The sequence below is a fragment of the Pangasianodon hypophthalmus genome, chromosome 23, assembly GCF_027358585.1.
Source record: "Pangasianodon hypophthalmus isolate fPanHyp1 chromosome 23, fPanHyp1.pri, whole genome shotgun sequence".
Classification (NCBI taxonomy): Eukaryota; Metazoa; Chordata; class Actinopteri; order Siluriformes; family Pangasiidae; genus Pangasianodon; species Pangasianodon hypophthalmus.
The window spans coordinates 9,792,657-9,811,682 of NC_069732.1; the positions used below are offsets into that span (position 1 = coordinate 9,792,657).

Below are 19,026 nucleotides of genomic sequence, written 5' to 3' on the forward strand. Positions count from 1 at the left end.
CTGTGTAATTGTCTGTCTGTCTGTCAGTGTAATTGTCTGTCAGTCAGTCTGTCTGTCTGTCTATAAACATGTGCATGTAAGGCTGCTCTTTGCTGGCTATCACGTGCAGGCTCACGCGGATGACCTTCACTGCACCGCAGAATAGTTGCAAATCTTTACTTCATTACTTCATATTCATGCAGTCGCTGTAACTGACTTGCTTTGTATTCAGTTCATACTGCAGTCCTCTTCCCTAGATCGTCATTATCGCCATTACAGTTGTCCTTATCTCTTTTTCCTCCGGCTCATTTGTGCTTTTCTGTTTTATGACCAAAGGAAAAGGAACCGGTGCAGAATGTTAATCAAAACTGCGAGCGTACGGCTCGGGTCACGTGACCGTGGCAGCGCGTCACAGCGTGTCAGGGGCCAAGGCACAGCGGTAGCGTGCGAGAGTGTCAGTTAAGACGAGCGTTACATGCGGATTTACTGTAGCGCTACTTTTTGATCTTGTTCCGGGATCCTGCACACGAGTACCAGCGCGAGTGTGTTGTACGTGGCAGCAGTGTTGTAGCGTGACTTCAGCAATGCGAGGGTAAAACAGCCCAGCACAGACACAGCGCACTTCAGATGTCTGATTAGTGACTAATCTCACTGTGTCCTGCTGAGAATGGAGCTGTGGATGAAGATGTGCTGATAGCGGGCTAATGTTATAACATTACACTGCGCTCGAGCGGCCAGGAAAACAGCTAGCTTGCTAAACGTCCAGCATTTCTGTGAAGTTGTTTGGCGAGCTTTCTGCTGCTGCTGTGGTGGTGGTCCAGGAGAAACACGGAATGCCGAGAACCGGTAGGACTGTTTATGATTTACAGAACAAGGCTTCAGTCTTTTTATGCTATGCTAAACACAATTCTGTTCGTCACTTTTGTTGCTATGACATGTATAAGCCTTGTGTCAGTGTATGCCGTGGCTCAGACAAAGAAACAGTGGTGAAAACTGAGCAGGAAAAGGAAAAGTTAGCTAGAATAGCTTCCATCTTACATTCCGCTGACTGGCAGAGCTGGAGCAGGAGCTCCTGTTGTTCTTGAAAAACTTTTTCTCCTCCTCCTCCTTCCTCCTTCCTCCTGTCTACCGAGACAGCGCGTTTTATTCTTCCTACATTTCTTCTAGCATTATTTTAACACTAATTATTCTTTTAAAAGTGTTCAGCTTCTGCTTTGAGTTAATACTAATCAAACTAATGCAGTGGTTCTCAAGCTTTTACAGTCAGGGGCTCTTTAACTGTTACACACATCCCTCTGTGTTGAGCCCTATGTGAGGAATCTAATAAATCCCTCTATCTATGAATATAATCCTATAAACTATTCAAATATTGGACTCATTATTTAAATGTGTACAGTAATATTCGGCTTATTTCTTTATTATAATTGTGTTATTACTTATAGAGCTGCTTGGTTTTTTGTTGTTTGGATTAAACCCATTCAATTCAAGTGACCAGTTTTGACAGGTTTTAACTATAAAACTCATTCATTCATTTATTCATTCGTCCGTCCATCCATCCATCCATCCATCCATCTTATGTAACTGCTTTATCCTGGTCAGGGTTGCAGTGAATCCAGGGCCTATCCTGGGAATACTGGGCACAGAGCTGGAATACACTTTGGATAGGATGACACTCCATCACAGGGCACCCCATACACACACACACACACTCATACACACATTCACACACTCATTCACATCTAGGGGCAATATAGCGTATCTAATCCACCTGGCAGCATATTTTTGGAGGTGAGTGGAAACCAAGCAGAACATGTGAATCTTCACTCAGACAGTAAGTACCTGGGCTCAGGATCGAGCCGGGAACCTTGGTTCAGAAATCACGGCCTGAGATGTTTTTACATTCAAGACACTCCCCGAAACTAGAATGTCTAATAAATATCTGTTTAAATAAATAAATATCAAACAAGACAATGCAATCTATATTCAATTAAATAATAAATAAATGTGTCACATTAATATCAGTTTAACTGTTTCACAATATCACATTAACTGTTTGTGATACATGCTTATATACTTTCTTTTATACTATGTACTTCTGGTTCTGTTTTCTTTTCCATGTAAAGTTCCTTGAGAGGCCTATTTAAAGGCGCTTTATAAAATACTTATTGTTATTATTATTATTGTTGTTGTTGTTGTTGTTGTGGAAGAACAAATGTAAATAGGAAAATATCAGGAAAAATCTGTTGATATAATTTAAAGGCCCTTGACGGAAAGGATAACGGATCTTAGCTACAATGGTTGTATGTGAGGGGTAGTGACAGTTCAGTTGAGGAGATAAAATGCATGGAATGGATGTCTTGTGTCCTGTAGGATTCTGTCAGATTCATTTTTGGTGGCTTGCACATTCCTGTCTCCACTAAAGTGAGTAGAATAGCTTGTGTTTGTCCAGTGAGTATACAACACCTTTCACAAGGCGGAAGAGGCCAAATAAAGGTGAAGTATATATGGGTGCATCTCAATCAGCTCCCTAGTTCAGTAGTCAGGGCACTGATCAGGGAGTCGGCCATTTTAAGGGCTGTCTCAATCGCAATATCCTTCCAGTGCCCTGGAATGTTTGCTCCCTAAAAAATCCCACAGTGCAACGCAAAAAGCAGGGAGCATCAATGCTCACTACGTTCCCTTACTTCAAATGACGTCATATTTTCGTACTTCGTCTACAGATGTAAGTAGCTTGTTACCGTTGTTGTAGCACTCAATTGATTACTTAAGTTAGTGATTTTAACTTTATTTGAGTTTATGGTTTGTTTGCGTCTAACGACTTTTAAGTGTTTAATGATTAAAAAAATCCCCTAGCCTACGATCCTGCTTGGAGTACCATGACAGAAATGCGTGTGATCAAGCTAACAAATTTATACGACATATAATGTTAGAAAGATATCAGCCCTGCCTGTTGTTGATAAATGCCAGACACTGTCACAGTCAGTTTCGCTGATTGCAAGGTTTATTTAACAGTCATCAGAATAGTTAAAGATGTGGGAGTGTTGCGGATTACAGGTTGGTGTGGAGAATTGATTTCTCTCTGTATCTCATTATGGTGAAGCTTATTTGGAGTTTTTAAATGTCTAAACCATGTGTGACCAAATCATCAAAGCATCATTAACGCTTTGCTCAGACAGCCTGCTCAAATCCGATTTTTTGGCATGTCAGCAGGAAAGATTTTCAGCACTCTGAATGTCAGGAAAGAAAACACAAATTCAGACAAATTTTACTTCAAGCCACACTTGTATGTGGTTTCAAACCTAATTAAAATTTGGGTTTATGGACCCAATAAACCTGACTCAGTTTGAGCAGACCTTCTTGATGCTAAACATTTGAGGCCAGAATGACAATATGGATAAAAACTAGCATGAAAGCACCTCAGGAGAGAATCTCATAGTGATCAAAGCTGCAACAAACATGTCATTCGCCACCTTCTTCAATTTTTTTGCTTCAGTACATGTTGCTGTAATTTTTGCTGAATATATTTAGAAACAACACTGGGCATTGCCCATATGGAAAACAAAAATAGTGAAATCTCCATTTTGGTAGCTAGCTATCTAGTTAAATTTCACTTGAACTACGCAGCATATCTGCATTGTTACTATAACAACCGATATGGACATGCGAGCAATTGCATCTATAGTCAAACAAACTGAAATAGTTTAGTTTAAGATTTACAGTGTGAACAAAACCTTTGTCCTAACCTGACTGATGTTTGCAATTTTGTATTATATGAATACTAATGTTTATTATTCATGTCTCTGTTGAAATTGTGTCTTAGTGACTAGGGTGCTTTGATTGGCAGCTGTGAGTGCCACCCGTGGCCAGGAGGATGAGGGTGCGCTGGTCGAGGAAGGTGGCTCTTGTGACAAAGGCCGGCTTCTTCCTCTCTGTTCTGTGGCTCTTCTACCTCCTCCTGTTCCGCTCTTCCAACACAGCTCCGGCCAAAGACGGTGGCAAACACAGTATACAGGCCCGGGGTGTCTTTACGCAGGGAGAAGAGGACACAGAGACCTTAAAGCGGCCCGTTTATGTGAAGCCCCCTCCTGACCCAAGGGCAAATGGAGAGTGGGGCAGAGCCACCCGACTGAACCTTAACTCCGAGGAGAAGAAGCAAGAGCAGGACAGCATCGAGCGCTATGCCATCAACATCTACGTCAGTGACAAGATATCCCTCCATCGCCATATTGAGGATAACAGGATGCACGAGTGAGTTCACTTTCCCCCACTGTGCAGTACAGTCTAATTAAAAACAGTAGATTAAATAAAGAATAAACCAGGATGGGACTATGCTGTTATAGGAAAATAATCAATGACAGGATGGTGTGATGAGGCCCAATGCAAAACCACTAGAAAAGAACAAAAAAGTTGGTGAACTATTTAACAGATGACGGAGTGTAATTTTTATGTATCGGCATGCTCTGTGTCTGCATGCTCAAAGCATCATTCTCATTAAAAACAATGATAGTGGAGTGTTAGACAGATACCAAAAAGTTGCTGTGAATGTGGTTTGTTTTGAGTCACTGCAGTCACGGCGAATCTAAATCCTTGGCTGTGGTGATCACACATTCACTACAGATTACTAATGACCGTTGCTGTGTTTAGTCCTGCTTTCTGCCTGAATTGTGATGTTTTATTGCTCTGGTTCGCTGCCAAGTTAGCATCATGGTTGAGTTCATTTACAGAGAGCGACAGTACGCTGCCTTAAAGTGAATCTAACTGGAAATGTTGTGTAATGTTTATGAAAGTGCAGTCACTGTGTACTGGTTACTGTGTTCACCATGTTATCTCTGATTGTGATCCAGGAACTTTCCACATGTGCGTTTCCCTTTGCCAGATTCCCTGGTGTAACTAGTTTAGTCACTGGGTAGTTTTATATTATGTCGTGTTCCATCTCTCTAATGAAACACAGACCTCATTAGAGAGATGGAAGTTAAAATTCCCATCCAGACCACACACCCTCACATTCTTTGCCCATTAGCACGAAGCAGCCATGTTGGTTTATTCAGTGTTTATGCATGTCTTTTTTTGTTAATGAGTCTGACTTTGCCATACATTTCAAAACATACTTTGTAGAGATGTAGGGATGTAAAATTAAAATAATTTCCCTTCTTCCTGCTCCTAACTGCTTTGGGGCTGTGGTAACAGTTTTCTCTACCACCTAGGATGCTTGTTTGTTGCTGTGAAGGTATGTTCTGCACATGTCCGTGCTTGTTTCCATGTCAGTTATTGCCCCATTGCCCCCTAGTGATTGCCCATAGTGATTGCGCCCAGTGATTGCCCCGAGTTATTGCCCCCATTGGTGTCTTTTTTTTTTTTCAAATATCACTTGTCGTGATTAGTGATACTTGAAGAAAAAGTACTACTTGAGATTCAGGGCTTCTTATTGAAGCTTTTGCAGTAGTATTTTGGACTGAGTCCAATAGTGGTCCTAAAAGCACAAGCTGTCACCTTCTATTTAGTCAAGGATACTGCTGTCTCGTTCTCTTAGCCGTTTCTCTCACTCCGGTTCTCACACACTGGCTTCTGTTCCCCAGACTCTCGTGAAAACAGCTCTGGCATGTCTAACCAATGCGCTAAGAGCCTATTCGCTTTATGCACCTCTATTCTTTTTTTTTGTTGCATGGAATTGGCTGCATGGAGGTTTTTTAATCCTAAATATTTCTAGACAGAAAAAAAAATCCACATCCTGACTTTTAGTCACACAGACATAGCTTGTATTCTAATAGAATGATGAACACTATTGGTCTTGGTTACCCTTCGTCTTGAATATTGTGTGGTCATATCCGCCAGTGTTTATGTTTCTTTAAAGAACTATTTCCACAGTTCTTTTGACTTAATCTCTGTAGTGCATACAGCATTACCACAAAATATCAAAATATTTTCACATTTAAAACATATTTAGTTGAAACTCGTAATGGAAGTCTCAGGGCATTGGTTAAACATTAAAAATCTATGACTTTTCACAAAAAAAAAATTGAAACAGCTGTTATACACAAACAATAAGGGTCTTGAGACAGACATCAGATGTTTTACTAAATCTAGCTAATTGTATTGAACTTTTTAACACTGGAGCATTGCAGTAAAATTTAATTACAGTTAATTACACTTTTACGAAATTTTATGTGCCATGCAGGTTTTCCATTCTTTTCTCTTGTCCATGGTAATGGCACATCAAATCGAGTATTTCTTTAAAACATGTGCTAATCATTGATGATTGTATATTGACAGATGTAGAAGCAAGACGTTTGACATCCGTCACCTTCCGACCACATCCGTGATCATCGCCTTCTATAACGAGGCCTGGTCCACCCTGCTAAGAACCATTCATAGTGTGCTGGAGACCACACCTGCTGTTCTGCTGAAAGAAGTCATTCTCGTTGATGACTTGAGTGACCGAGGTAAGATGGAAAGTTTGCGTGTATGAATGAGAGAGAGACTGTAGTCATTTCAGTCGTGCCATTTCAGACATTACACAGCTTCCTGTGGCTTGACTCTTAGCTGATCTAATAAGGTGCCATTTCCTTTTCTGTGGCCTGCCAGCACATTTGCTCTACTAAGCTCTCCTTTTTATTATTTTGTCATAGATTATGATTTTAAAAAGGAGGTCACAATATAAAGTGGATTTATATAGTTTCACATGCACAAATGAAAAAAGTAGACATAGCACGTAAACAAAAATCAGCAGTACAGATGGCGTGGCCTTTTTTTGAGCCTCTGAGGCTCTTGCTAGGAAAACGAACCAGAAGAATTTGTACCACTTTCCTGTTCACATTCCCATGATGGGTTTAGTTTAACAATAGCCATAAGGCATATTTTGAGTGTAGAATTTACCTTGAAAACAAAAAGCAGTGGCGATCTCCATGTTTAACCCTTAAAATGCATGGGTATTTCTTCAACCACTCATACTTCAGGTTGTTAGTGACCTGGCACTTACATCTAAGACATAGTATAACAAGTGTCATGATAATGTAAACCTGTTAAATCATTTTGTTAAAGACAGCAGAGAAAAAGAAATTCGAACACATTTCTTCTTCAGCATGGCATGTTTCTGAGTAAAATGACATATTTGGGCAGAGATGACTTTCATCCTTCAGAATTTGATTGACTTATGAAAAGTGGGAATTAAAAACAAATGCCAGCCTGCAGTTAGTCATGCAGGATTGAGGTCATATGTTTTTTGTATTTGACCCTGTACACGTAGCTGGCAACAGAGGTAGTGATTCAACTTCCAAAGTGACATAAAGTTAATGGCCGTGTGGAGGTGGAAAAAGATTTGCTGGATTTTAGTAGAAGATTACGGGCAAAGAAGAATTTTGTCTTTTACGTGAATCATGTTTCGTCTGACCAAGGACAGGTCCTAACAAGATAAAAAGGTCAGTTTTGATTTCCCATTGTCTTTAAAGCTGCGGAATGTAAGATGTCAGAACTTCCCCCTCTTTGGTAGAAAATGCTATTGCATGCTCCTCGCAGAAAAACATTTCCTAATCAAATTACATATTTTATTGATTTTTGAAATTAACAGAAGTAGACACAATCAATGCAGCAAACATTTTTTAAATAAGATCTTTTTCTGCAAAAGTTAACGCACACTTTAATGCATACTTTATATTTCATGAACCTAAAAACATAGGATAACATAAAGTAGTAATTGTGGCAAAATGTGCAAAAATGTGCAAAAATTTGAACACCCTTCCAGTTATAAAGTCTCAGAACTTAATTAACTTGTTAGGCCTTAATTGCCTCATTAGGACTTGTTAGGCAGGCCAAGAATTGTCATTAGAATTAACAGTTCCAGAGTGTGATAAATTCTGTGACACTTGAAACCTTGTGCTAACACTCAACAACCATGGACTCCTCTAAGCAGCTGACTGAGGATCTGAAAATGAAACTAATTTAAGCCTACATAGCAGGGGAGAGTTATAAAAAGAGATAAGCTGATATCAAGTGCTTCCAGATCACAATTTTCACTGTTCGAAATGGCATTAAGAAATGGCAGTTAAGGGGGACTGTGAAAGTCAAAGCAAGATCTGGAAGACCGAGAAAACTTTCAGATAGAAATGCCATTATGCTGGCTAGAAAAGCAAAACCGCCATATGACACTAAGGACATGCAGGAAGGTGTAGCTGACACAGAAGTGGTAGTCCACCACTTTAGAAATGAATGTGTGATGTACGCATTAGTAATGTAGATTAATGAAGTAAAATTGGAAATCCTTGCCCACAATTACCAAAGGTAAATATTAGCAAATTCTGGAAGCAAATGTGACACATTCATTCAAGAAACTGTAAAGAGACTGGCTTCTACAACAGGACAGTGAACCAGAAAAATGACCCATTCTCTCATGTCTCATGTCTCATGACCCAGAAAAATGACCCATTCTCTCATGTCTCATGTATCCTAAGACATTTATTGTTAGGATATAATTTTAAAAGTTTGTGTTTTAAGTCAGCAGAGTTTCTGTTATGTTGAAATGTTTATCTTTGGTAATCACAAATACTTAACAGAGGCAGTGGATAGAGATCAGCTTGGAGTACCACTGGAGTATTTCTTTAAGGATTAAGTATTATACTGGCTAAGATATGCCAAGACTGTTAACAAAGATTGTACTGTGCTGCTGATGGATGAAGTGTTCTCTGGTGTAGGTGAACACTGTTAACTGATAAAACACAGTGATAGCGATGCACCACAGATACTCATTCTCTCATGGTGCAAATCGCAGGCTATCTGAAATCCCAGCTGGAGGAGTACATTAGCAACCTGGAGCGTGTGCGCCTCATCCGCACTAACAAGAGAGAGGGACTGGTCCGAGCTCGGCTTATCGGTGCCACCTATGCCACAGGAGATGTACTCACCTTTCTGGACTGCCACTGTGAGTGTGTGCCTGGCTGGATCGAGCCTCTGCTAGAAAGGTATACTCAATCAGATGAGCTCATTGAGAATCGCTAGTGTGTGTGATGGAGAAAATAACATAGTGGAAAACTAACATGGTGATTTTACTTCTCTGAGGCAGTTTGAGTCCAGGATAGTGTTTGAATAGTTTGGAATTGTCTGGATTGTTGCGTGGATGCTTTCTGATATGTGATCCAAAAAAAGATCTTTTTCTTTGCAAAACTTGAAGAAATCGAGCTCATTACAGTACATGGGGAGGGACACTCATCTCCCAAAATAAAAAATTCACTCAATAGTTAATGAACTCATTCGTGTCACATATGTTCTCATGTCAAGAACACTCACAATAAACAAGAACAAAATGAAATCAGCTGGGGCTGGTGCTATTTGGGCCTTGATTATTACATCAGTTTGCATTACTTTTTAACCTAAAATATCAATGAAGATATCCTTAAATAAATCTTATATTTAGACAAGAACTGAAGGAACTCTTTACAGTCATATTACTTGGATCTTTACCACCCCAAATATGTGGAGTAATACCACAATCCTTCTACACAGAGAACAGCCAAAGTAGAAAGGATTTTAAAATAAAGGAAATAAAAAAACAGTGACACGAAGTCTTTAGTCTTCACCTTATAGCATGGTTTTCTTTTTTTTTTTTCAGGATTGCTGAGAAGCAGGACACTGTTATATGTCCGGTGATCGACACCATTGACTGGAACACATTTGAGTTTTACATGCAGACTGGTGAGCCCATGGTGGGTGGCTTTGACTGGCGGCTTACATTCCAGTGGCATTCCGTGCCTGAGGTGGACCGCAAAAGACAGAAATCCCGAATAGACCCCATTAGGTGAGTGTTCAGTCAGCCTCTGTGAAAAGAGTTCTGCCTTCCACTTTTTTGTGGCAGGGAGAAAGCAGATGTGAAAAGTTTAGATAATACCCACAGTCAGTGAATGTAAATTAATGCACGCTTATGGGGGGTGGGCAAATCATAAATTCATTAGATAGGCCACCAGGCAAGTAAAAGCATCAGTGTACTGCCCAATCCCTTGTTTTGGTTGACCAGAAACCTAACTGACTAGGCCATAATTTCTCAGCCCTGGTCCTGGTCCCTGTCCTGCACATTTTAGTGTTTCCCTACTCTGTTGATTAGCTGTTAATTAGCTGATTACTTGAATCAGGTGTGTTGGAAGCAGGGAAAACATTAAATGCACAGGACAGGGGGTACTCCAGGACCAGGGTTATGAACTTGTGGACTAAGCTAACATAGGGATTAGAGTTCGTACTCTACTACTCATAGCCCAGACATGACATCTGCTTGTCCTGGGAACCTAGGCTAGTGACTTGTCCACCCCTGCTAACTAGACAATTGTATGGATGTGCTGATGGATATCCCTGACGTGCTGCCAATCTTCTGCACTCTTCACAGATCTCCCACCATGGCTGGGGGCCTGTTTGCCGTAAGCAAGGCCTACTTTGAATATCTGGGCACTTACGACACAGGCATGGAGGTGTGGGGAGGAGAGAATCTGGAACTTTCCTTCAGGGTAAGATCTTATTAGGTGTTCTCTTGTTTCCAATTGCATGCTTTTGAGTAATGGATGGTGTTGTAAGTATGATAGTCTTGCAGTCTGAACCATTCACAATTAATTGCACTCTACATATTGGATTCCTTCTGGCATGTAGGTAAAAATCAAGATTGATGGAGCATACATGTGATTAATGTTTCATGCATGTGGAAACACAATACACTGCAGTGTCTTCAAGGCACATGAAGGAGCCAGTGTTTAACTGCTGGGCTGTAAATAGATTCACAAACACTATCTGAAAAGGTGAAACAGTATTAATACTGAAGCACTGGGGCAAACTATTACACACAGCGGTATTCGTGATTTCAGTTTTTGAAGCGTTTCGTCTGACTACCAAACATAGTAAACTAAAAAGCTGTACCAAAGACACTACAGAACATTACAGAACTGTTCTTTTGTGTAATTTGTACTTTGATTAGACAATGTCTGTTTAATCTACCTACTTTTAGTTTCTCCTCCAAAGGCATTTTGGGGAAAGGATGATAGAGTAAATAATACACCTCGTTCACGTTCATTAAACCTGCAACTGTATTTCACATGCTTTTTCAGATGCTCAGTCACTATAGGCTTATAACTATAGGGTGTTACACTCTGTAATCCCCTGACATGATTGTCACTGATAAGCTGCATAAATCTACAGTCTGGGCTAGAAAGAAATCAGCCCCAGCCTCGCTTCTGTGTAATATTCTTATGACATTTGGTGGTGTTGCTGCACTTGGTTTAACAAAAGTCCAAAATAATCCACGTTAAGGCATTTACAGCATTAACAGCATTAACCCTATATTGATATCTTTTCATCTTTGGAAGATGGGGATGGGGGCTAGTACATTTATACCGGTCGTCCTGGTAAGATGTTGATTCTTTCTCTTACATGTAATGTTATTTCCAGGTTTGGCAGTGTGGAGGCTCACTGGAGATTCATCCCTGTTCCCATGTGGGACATGTCTTCCCTAAGAAGGCACCGTATTCCAGGCCAAAGTTTCTCCAGAACACAGTGCGAGCTGCAGAGGTCTGGATGGACTCTTACAAGGAGCTTTTCTATAACCGCAACCCTCCAGCTCGTCGGGTACAGACTATAGTTTTATTTGTGCCATTGTTTGCTCTACTGTTGGTTGTACTTAGAATGTACCTGTGAATACTGATAAAGCAAGTAGGCCATGTATGTCAAGCAATACATTACTGCTCCACGTTGGCAGGCTTGCACATCCTGGTCAGTAATTGTAGCTGTCAAGGATATACTATATGGAATGTAAATTATGTGAAATCCTTTTGAAATGTAAACATTCTAGTTTTACTTTTGTGTGAACTCAGGTTGTCTTACCTTACAGGTTAGTTCTGTGTAACTTGTGTTGGGCACACACACACACACACATAAGATTACATACTCTGAATGACCTGCAATGTTAAGGCCACATCATCACATAGGAATTATGCAGGAAGCAAATTAAATTCTAAAGAAAAATAGAAATAGATTAATTTTGTTTTTTACGTTGTTGATGCATTACATTTAAACAGTCTTTTATGTTTCTCTGCTACATGTAATAACTTGTAAACACGTAAACGCTTTCATTCCCATAGGAAACGTACGGGGACATTTCAGACAGGATTCTCTTACGAGAGCGGCTAAAGTGCAGGAACTTTGACTGGTATCTAAAGAACATCTACCCCGATCTGCACGTGCCTGAGGACAGACCTGACTGGCATGGAGCTGTAAGTGCAGTTTATGTGGAAGTGCAGTTTAATGAGTGCACTTTAATTATAGGGAAATAAAAAAAGTTCAGCATTCAGAAATGAACAGTATGACTAGGGCATATCTATGAGATGTCTTTTCTTGTCTTGTCTCAGGGTTGCTGGTCTTAATTTGTCAGAAATCATATTTGACAGATTAATATTATCCTACATTTGATCAGGATAAATACTTAGCTCAGATAAATGAATGAATAGATGGTTTTTTTTTTTGGATTTTTCTTTTCAACTGAATCGGTTTTAAAAATCCGATATCCCTTCATACACACTGAATAATACGAAGTCAGTTGTATGAGAAAAGGGTGTGGGTTAAACTGAGGCATTAGCTACCTGCTGTTGAGATGGTGTACACAGAGACGAGTCGATATGAGAAGAAACAGCAAGCATTTCCTGTTCTGGAGAGCAGGAAATACTCTGACTGGCTAAAACCTGTGATTTTCCCCTGATCTTGTCTATTTTGGGTTCAATTCTAGTCCTGTCTCCACCCCTGTCCTGTCATTGGCTTATTATCTGATTGTGCTCAACTGTTTTGTGTTGGTTTTTGAATAGTTTGTCATTTTATATCCTCTGTGCGTCATTTTTCATTGCAAAGCCTTCATTATTATTATTGTCGTTAAGCCCATGCTTTATTTTCTGTGTACGCTAGTCTAGTGTTCTATGTTTTGTTTTGCTTCCTGGTTTTGACCCTAGATCTCAGTCCTTACTGCTGATTATAGATTATCCCTGTTTAACAACCTTCCTTTGTTTTGACCCCTGCTATTGACTTGGACTATGATTCTTGGATTTGCCCTGCCTACAAAGCATACACTGAATGTCCTCTATGCCATTTTGAAACACACCTCAATAGTGTGATCTCTACAGAAACTGTATGTAACTGTATATAGAAAATGTATGTTTTGTCAGTTGTAAATCTTTGTGTAATATGTACATATTTCTGTGTTATTTAGTATTTCATTGCTTCACACTAGGTCTAGAGTTTATGGTAAGTGTAGAGATTCTGAGTTTCCTTGATTATGTGTTTCTCTAATCACTGTGTTTTCGTTACCCTCTCCCTTTCTGTCACTCATCTTTTCCTCTGCCTGTCTATCTGGTACAGGTGCGTAGTGGTGGGATTCCCTCGGAGTGTCTGGACTACAACGCTCCTGATCACAATCCCACAGGGGCTCACCTGTCTCTGTTCGGCTGCCATGGACAAGGAGGGAATCAGGTAATTAGCATCTCTATCCTTTTACTACCAAACATCTCGAACAATTTGCACAAAAGATTTGCTATGAATGTTCGAGTGATCACACAACCTGAACACAGGCCCCACAGATGTTTCCTGCACATGTATATATGTAATAAAACCGAAAGCAGGACTCATGTGTCATATCGCATCTAAAGAGGATTCCATGGTTAAGCATGTTGTCCTGTTTAATTCACTCAGTAGAATAAGTATATTGTTTGTATGAATGTATATTTAATGAAGACTGTCTCTGGCCTGATATCACTGATTATTCATTAATGCTGCACATCAGGTGTCTCTGAAAAAAAGCACAATGTCTGAGTGAAAATCAATGTTTCCACAACCCTTGTTGCAAGCGGAACCTTAGCCACATGTCCACAAAGACTGGTCTTTGCATAAAAGATGAATGAGGTTCCCTGTGCAGAATGCCTAAGTTTGTGTTTGACAGGGGCTCTCTCTTACGATGATATCTGAGCGCTGAGTGAGTGAAATGAGTCATGAGCTCTTAGCGATTGATTACCTTTCCTGCCATGATGTGGCATGCTGTCATCTGATTGAGTAATTGCACCATTTTTTATATAGCGAGTAGTGTGTCTAAATCTGAGATTGTATTTTAGAGCAGAGGTGTGTTCTCTGTGCTCTAATTAAACCTGGTAATTAAGTGGTGAGTTGAATTCGATGTCTTTGAGTAGGAAAATCACCAAACTGTACTGGACTGTGGTGCTCAAGGACTACAGTTCTGCTGATTTGTGACATGGCAAATAGGAAACTGTTTGTGTAACTCTAGAGCCACACCTTGCCCTTGAACATTCTTTAGGAGAAAGTGCCTGCTTACCTGCTAATTATTAACCTCACCTTTATTTACCCTCCCTCCGAAGAAGCGGAGAAAGGATGCAAGAAAAGGAAGTGACTTTGGTGAATTCACTTACTGATTGAAATGTTATTTTATCTGTGCACATTTAATTTTTGATATTTTACCATAAACAAATTTAGACTGTTCTTAAGGCAAGGCATAATAATTGAATTTCATCTAATGTACCTGTTGTTTATTTATTTATTAAGATTATTAACTTCGTATTTGTCATTCTTATTATTGTATTATTTATTGTACTTTGTTTTTGGGAGAGGTGGAGCATTTATACTGTAGGCTTACATCAAAATAAAAAATACTTCCGTGTAAGAAGCACCTGTATATCTTCTCTCTTTGTTCCTCGATTTCATTTTAAGAATGCACATTTTAAGAATAGCCACGTCCTTAAACTTGGAGGATTTCCAGGTTAGGATGTACGCTGAAGGATGTAGGATTGAGGAATTGAGGAAGCATCAATAAGAGTTTTGAGATGCACCCAATATGTTGTTGTAATGAAACATGTGTTAGTTAGTTATTTAGTCGTTAGTAATTTAGTTAGTAATATTAGATTTCTAGGCAACACTATTATGACTTTATCTCTTGAACTCATTACCACTTTAAGAATTTTATTGAAGTATTGAGCTATTAAACAATAACATTCCCCCTGTGTCTCTTTCTTTGCAAGTATTTTGAGTACACCTCGTATAAGGAAATCCGCTTTAACTCAGTAACTGAGCTGTGTGCGGAGTATGTAGATGGCCAGAACCACATAGGAATGAAACACTGTCCTCGTGACGGGGAGCCGGTTCCTCCCAACATCGTCTGGGAGTTCAGAGATGTGAGTGTCACCTCCCAAACCACATTCTCCTACACCTGTTTTTGCTTTCTGCCCCACAGCTAAACTGCTATTCTGTCTTTCCAGAATGGAATTATCTATCACCCTCTGTCAGACAAGTGCATAACTGCATACCGTACAGCAGAGGGGCGGACCGACGTGCACATGCAGAAATGCTCTAGTGAAGACATGAACCAGCGATGGAAGTTCGAATGATTGTGATTTCCACATTACATCCAATTCAAGAAGTGCATTTTCTATGAAGTCCAAGCATCTATTCAGTAGCTTGTTCAAACAGTCAGTAATTTTCATTTTATTCTGCACTGTGATTTTATAAACTTAATGGTCAATCTGACTGGATTGGAGTGGAATTAAGAGGTACTACAGGAATAGAAAGCAGCTACTTCAGTTGCTGAGAAAGAATTTTAATTTTAATTGTTGTTCTCTGACAGAAATGTGGAAGGCCTGTGGCTTGTTAGACTAGGCTCGGTTGAGTAGACTGGGCTCGGTTCGGTGCCTTTGAAAGCCAAAGGTGATCAAGTCTCAATTTTTATTGTATTTTTTTTCTCTGTTTTATCCGGTCTCTTGAATAGGATGCACATTATCAATAACGGTGCGATACTGTACCAAAATTCCCTTCAGTAGCAGTATGGGGAAGGAAATATAGTTGTGTTGGAACACCATTTGTGTTTACATGATTGCACTATGTATTGATACTTCAGCAGAACTGTGAGTTGTGACTAGTTGGTCAAAACTCAGCTTTTGTATTTATAATTAGTTTATTTTTAGATGACAAGTATTTCAGGGAGTGGCAAGAACCTGTTTAGCTTGCCGTACTCTTTTGTTTCCTCTGTAGTCATGACATTCTAGCCATGACATTTAAAAAAAAAAAAAAAACATGTCAGTTTGTACCTGTACAAAGCCCTGTTGAAGTCTTTCTATTATGTTGTGGGTTTGTCTTGTAACCTCCACAAACGTGTTCTGCACCAACACACTGTGCCTTATTGCTGTGATCTCAACTGTGACATCTCTCAAGCTGACTTCATAGATTGAGTTTCAGTTTAAAAGCTGATCATGGAGGCCAAACTTTAAGTCGAGAGATTTATGAAGGAAAATATCCCTGAAATCAAATCAGTTTATGGGAACTGCTGTGCCTTATTCAGATAGGAAGATAGGAAGCAAATGATTTTTAACACCACACACAGGTGCTCTCCATTTCATTATGTACACGATGATAGAGGGGGAAATAACCTGAATGAAATTTCTCTTTTTATGAATGGTGGTAATATAAAGAATTATCTCAAAATGTACTAAAATGCGGTGAGATGTTTGTTCAGTGGAATTTATGCACATATATGTGAACATGTCCACAAAAAACTGCCTGTGTCGTGCCATCCTGGCCACTTTCTGTCTATTTTCATGCTTTGGGTGTAACGTATCTAAAGTGTCACATATAGGAATTTAAAAGGTTTTCTTAAATGGTAGCCAAAGGAAAACATTTAAACTGCTGTTAGTCATTTACTTTCTTAAGTCTTCCAGATGTCAAAATAACACTGTATAATTGTATGTTTGAAGCAAAATAGTTTCACTTAGGATTAGCAGGAGGTCAGTTACAGGACCAGTCATTCCTCTGATCTGAAATTCCAAGGACATTACATGACACTGTGGCCTTAAAAAATGGACCTTTTTCGGATTTCGCATTTGCAATATTAATCAGTCATTTCTGGGGATAAATCTGTTTTAATGTTTATAGGTGTTTGTTTGAACATGGTATAAAGGGACCTTTATGTTATGGTGTAAATGAATATTTAAAACTACTGATTAAGCACAAACTGTGGTGATTACCTTCTGTACCATACAGTATAATAATTACATTATGTTCATTGTACTGAATCAACCATTTTAACACAATGACCAGTATGGTTTAAATGGATCAAATTTGTTATTTTTGAACAAATGAAAATGCAACTTTAGGCACTATAAAACCAAGAAACATTTCCTGTGTGTTTCCCCTTTTTGTGATCTGTTGCAGTGCCATCTTGTGGTAAACATTAAATTATTGCCATATGATTCATATTACATGATTTGACCATGTCTCTTGATCTTCTGCGTGGTTTTAAAAGATTCCACATTAGGTGTGCACTGTAGCATAGTTTATTACAACAGCCTTTGTCACTTTTACAGTAAGAGTACTCAAATCACGTGGTACTCAGATTACTGTCTCATCTCACCAATTATTGATTTTAATTTGGATAAACATTTTGCTCCACACATCATGTCAGCTTTAATAGATATCTAGTTTCCACATATTGATAGAAAAAAGCAATCCTATCCCTTTTCTGAGAACCTCAGGTTGCGAGTAAATTTTAAGCCCTATGACCAGCAAGACAGTTTGCACACACAAAAAAATGTATCTACTGAGGTGAAAATGTGTATTCAAGTCACAGTTTAAAAGCTGTTCATTCATTTCTTAGGCCAATACAAGAAAAAGGCAACACTGTGCAATCCGTAATGCTTCAAATGACATTAAGCTGCAAGTGAGCCCGCCATGTACCAACATGTTTCGCATGACTGATAGGCCTGATACACCTGTAGTGATATGAAAGATAACCATCAGTTCTAGTCATCTTTTCCTGACATTCAGTCTAGACAACATGGATCACAGCAACATGAGAGGTTGTACCTTTCTGTCTGCAAAAAAAACCCAGCAACTTCATCAGGAATAATAGAAAAATCCCACAGCGGCACATTCTCAGGCTCAGAGTGACTGTAAAAAATCACTCCTGTTACCAGTGACGGCTGGTCTTCTAACATCAATCAGCAGCTTGACAACAGACTGTTAGGGTTGAGAAATGGATTATATTATGTGGTCTAATCGATGTCTTAGTAAGAATGATGTGGGGCAAACTATCACACACACTTAAAGGCAGATAAGTAGCTGCATTCTTGACTTTCATCATTTTTTAAAAGGTGTTTCAAGTCAGTAATGCACTGCTGGACCTACTGGTTTCCTCTGAATACAAACATGGTAAACAGAAAAGTTGTAACATTAACTAATCTGTTATGTCATCTGTTCTTTTGTGTCATTTGTACTTAGACAAAGTGTTCTTAGTCTGTCTACTTTTAATTTCTCCTCCAAAGGCATTTTTTGTGGAAAAAAGGGTGATAGAGTAAATAATCTACCTTATTTGCATTCATTACATCCATGACTGTATTTCACATGTGATTTCTCCATCACTGTTGATGATGTGTTAAGGAAGCATGTAACAATAAAATTCAAAGGAACATTGTTCTTCTTATTCCATCTATAAGGGTAAATATAATGCAGTGCATTTCTAGGATTTAATCTTGTCACATGAAAAAAAAAAAGTATAAAGTACAAGTCACTGTTTTTATTATATAAACTTTTGAATAATGTCACTTCTAATCTAAAATAATACCTACAACAGCTTTTTTTGTGAAATTTTATATTTCTCAGTATGAGATTATTGTAACACAAAAGTAGAATGAATATTAAGACCAATTCTAGGCTAATTTCAGCTTGACGTTCTCTCAAATAATTGAACCTATTTCAAGCATTTATTATTAGAAAGAAGCAAAATTATCTGGTGTATATAGAATATACAAAATATACTGTATAGAATAGAGATATTTTCACATGCAAAGATATTTTTTGCAGTGTCCAGTCTACCTGTTTAGGCATATTTGTCCTATTATTATTATCATGTCCCAAGTGCACTGTACAGAAATGTATGGGAAGTCAATATGATTTCATTATTTTAAAAAAAAATTGCTGCTATTTGTTATTGAAATTCATTTATTTCTAAAAAGAAATTACAGCTGCCAAATTGTTAATTAATATTTAGTT

General features: G+C 38.8%; 1 protein-coding gene across 1 annotated transcript; it reads left to right on the forward strand.

Moving 5' to 3' along the window:
* Positions 1 to 391: 391 nt before the first annotated feature.
* On the forward strand, positions 392 to 17,237 carry poc1bl (POC1 centriolar protein homolog B (Chlamydomonas), like). Its single transcript, XM_026929682.3, has 11 exons — positions 392 to 825; positions 3,800 to 4,227; positions 6,250 to 6,419; positions 8,741 to 8,930; positions 9,578 to 9,763; positions 10,343 to 10,460; positions 11,392 to 11,568; positions 12,081 to 12,212; positions 13,345 to 13,455; positions 15,009 to 15,161; positions 15,246 to 17,237. The coding sequence occupies exons 2-11, from the start codon at positions 3,851 to 3,853 to the stop codon at positions 15,372 to 15,374; spliced, it is 1,743 nt and encodes a 580-aa protein (XP_026785483.2). The 5' UTR covers positions 392 to 825; positions 3,800 to 3,850; the 3' UTR covers positions 15,375 to 17,237.
* The last annotated feature ends 1,789 nt before the right edge of the window (positions 17,238 to 19,026 follow it).